Genomic DNA, 3,398 nt, shown 5'->3' with positions numbered 1-3,398 from the left:
GGAATCAAAACATTCTATGACATGATATCACTAGAAATTTAAAAAAAAAGAAGAAAAGTGCCATGTATAATTTGGCACATGGTATATAATTTCAAGATACTATAAGTAGAAACAGGGGAATATATAATAAAATAGCGCAAATTGTGAGAATTTTATATTATTCCTTGTTTTAGTCACAAGGAAATCAGAATCATAAACAATACTTTTTGTCTAGATAATGGGTGAACCATGGACATGTAAAAATTATGAATAATAATAAAAATTATTATAAATTAGATAAAAAGGACGATGCCCCGTTAGTATACACTAATTTTACACCGATAGTCAATAGAAACTCTATCTCACCACATAATTATACTTGACATCATTAAATAACTACTCAATACAGTCATTAAATCTATACATTATTATAGATTATACATTGCCAAGTCATCATATATTAATAAAAATTTGGGCAAAATAAAAAATATCAGGGTCGAACTCGAACCTTTTTACAATTATACTTGGCCATAACTTCATAAAGATTGATAGTTCCAACAAGATTATTATCGAAATATCGACGTGGATTTGCAACACTTTCACCAACTGCTTTTAAGCCAGCAAAGTGAATCACGGCATCGAATCTGTTTCATAAAAATTAAAATAATAAATAAACCACTAACTAAGCATATTAATATATTACTATTATTATCTTATAATAAGAAAAAATAATAATATAATCTTACTTAGTTTTTGAGAAGAGTTTCTCCAAATCATCCTTATTCCTAAGATCGCCCTGCAAAAGCAAGAAGTTCAATAAAAAACGAGAGTTAAAATTGTCATAACAGTGAAAGAGAAAAGAAGATGAAATTAGAACGCACCAAGGTGAAATCGAGGTTCTGAGAAAGTTGAGGACCAACAAGTTCACGAACACGGTGCACGGCTTCCATAACTGAATTATCGAAATTATCAATGATGGAAACATGAAATCCACCTTTGAGAAGCTGAACAACGGTGTGAGTACCGATGAAACCGGCACCACCGGTAACCAGTATCTTTTGAGATGAAGAAACCATATTTTTAATTTTGGAACGAGATGAGTTTCTGAAAGAGGAGTGTGGGATTTTAAAGGTATGAAAATGTGACAGAATGGGAATTTTTTAAATAATAATTTTTGGGTAATGGAATGAAATTGGGGATAAGGGAATAGAAATGTTTGCTCCTTTTTTTTTCTCTTTCTTTTCTCTTTTAATGTGTTTGATTTGTTAAGTTTGGCGGGTAATAATTTAATGTATTCCTAAATCTTAATTCTGTTTTGAACATGGGTCCCGTTTTTAGCTTTTGGATTGAATCGCCATGTCAGCTCCCTTTCAACCACGCGTAATTAGTATTACCTCATCAGTTCCACGTTAAATTGGATATGATTTAGATTTTTATACACATAATAAAAAATATAATAATTAAAAATAAAATATTTATTAGATTATTAATAAATAATCTAATAACTATTTTATTTTTATTATTAATATAAGTATTTTTCTTTCATTTTTTTTCTTTTTCTAAACGATTAGTTTGTACTTTCTTTTTACAGTTCAAATAAGATTTTAAGGCGGTAATCAATAGGATAGGCTTGCCGAAGTGTCGTCTAGACTAGGAAGGAGTAATGACTTCATCTTTATTCCTAATTAATTACTCACTCTTGCCTAAAATTATATGCTATTCTTGAAAAATATTTTGGTATTAAAATATACTTTTTGAAATAAAATATAAATAAAATTAATAAATATTTAATATATTTAATTAAAATATATTAATTTTTTAACTATTATTTTTATTTAGATTTTATTTTAGAAGAAGCATATCGTTGTTTGATAATAAAAAATAAAATATATGTTGTTTTATAATATTAAAGAGTTATTAATTTTTTATTATATTTTATATTATTTATCATTTTATTTTTTTAATTATTTTAATTTATATTTTTCATATCATTAATTAAAGATATTATTGTAATTTTTCAAAATTATATATAATTTGGGACAAAAGAAGCATAAACCTTTATTAAAGAAAAAAAATCCTAAAATAATATTTTTAAATTATTAAATGCATTTTTTAATATTTCCCTCATATTAATATAATTAATGTATTTTGAAATGTACAAATTTAAGTTAGATATGTTGACATAAAAATGTTATTTTAAAAATATTGTCTTTTTTAAGATTTTTCTTAATGAACATGGAAAAAAATATAAGTAATTACAAAAAAGAACGTAGATAATATTAAAGTAACATTTGAGTTTGATCTTATATACTCATATTGGAACTTTCTATTATCTTTAATTTATATTTCTTTTTTCTGGTCACTGTTATAAATTAAGAAAGAAATTTTAATTATTATTATTATTATAATTAAAAATTAATCACTTTTGAACTATTCACTGATATTTTTACTAATATATTTTTCATTTAATTCAAAAATATTTAATATGAATAGTTGACATTAAAATAAACACTTAATAAATTTGATTTGTATTTTATAAATAAATCTCAAATATTTTTATTTATTTGTAGATATAGTAGTAAAGATGTTTCAAGTTCAAAGCAGTATGATGTTCAGTTAAATAATATTGACATTCTTAATTAAAGTAGACTTTACAAACAAAAGTTTTAAAATATTAATTTTACTTAATTGAAATTTCTTAATATATATGAAAACAATTTTTTTTTCTTCTAATAACGGTAAAGTTCAATTATGTTTTGGTGAATGTAATTTTCAACTCAATGTATTTAATTTTTATTACTTTAATTTGATATGAAATAATAATAATAATAATAATAATAATAATAATAAATAATAATAATAATAATAATAATTTAATGCATTAAACACTCACCGTAGTCAACATTAAGATAATTATACGTAAATCAATAAACTGTGATTAATTTTTCTTTTGTGAAAGTTGTGGTTAAAGTTAAAATAATATTCTCAACAATTAAATATAATATTCATTTTAGTCAAGAAAATATATTATTCATTTACTATTATTATCATCATCATCATCATTATTATTATTATTATTATTATTATTATTATTATTATTATTATTATTATTATTATTATTATTATTATATAAAGCAAGATTATCCGTAAAAGATAAATTTGTGGGTTCTCTTTATATTTCATTTTCTTGCTTACTTCATATTTATTTTATTTTATTATTTTAATTATAAAGAAAATAAGGATATAATATAATGTTTTCTATGGCAAGACCGATATCCTTTTGTAGTTAATTTTTAAAATATAAATATCTTGCTTGATATTGGGGGCTCTTTATATATACTTTTTCTTTTTCAAAAAAACTAATAATTATACTCACATTGAAAAATATATACTAAAATGATCTATTATACACCATCTAT

The 3,398-nt window shown here is 22.3% G+C and overlaps 1 protein-coding gene across 1 annotated transcript in view; it reads right to left on the bottom strand.

Annotated features, from left to right (window-relative positions):
- The window catches only part of LOC101510169 (bifunctional UDP-glucose 4-epimerase and UDP-xylose 4-epimerase 1), a 3,775-nt gene extending 2,536 nt beyond the window's left edge, over positions 1 to 1,239 (bottom strand). The window contains exons 1-3 of the mRNA XM_004503693.4: positions 861 to 1,239; positions 726 to 775; positions 488 to 623 (exon numbers count right to left, since the gene is read on the bottom strand). Of these exons, the coding sequence (XP_004503750.1) occupies positions 488 to 623; positions 726 to 775; positions 861 to 1,055 (381 nt within the window). The 5' untranslated portion in view covers positions 1,056 to 1,239. The remainder of the gene's footprint in view (positions 1 to 487; positions 624 to 725; positions 776 to 860) is intronic.
- Positions 1,240 to 3,398: the final 2,159 nt, after the last annotated feature.

The sequence above is a fragment of the Cicer arietinum genome, chromosome 6, assembly GCF_000331145.2.
Source record: "Cicer arietinum cultivar CDC Frontier isolate Library 1 chromosome 6, Cicar.CDCFrontier_v2.0, whole genome shotgun sequence".
In the NCBI taxonomy this organism is placed as follows: Eukaryota; Viridiplantae; Streptophyta; class Magnoliopsida; order Fabales; family Fabaceae; genus Cicer; species Cicer arietinum.
The sequence above is the reverse complement of the archived record's forward strand: the minus strand, read 5'-3'. Positions and strand labels throughout refer to the sequence as shown.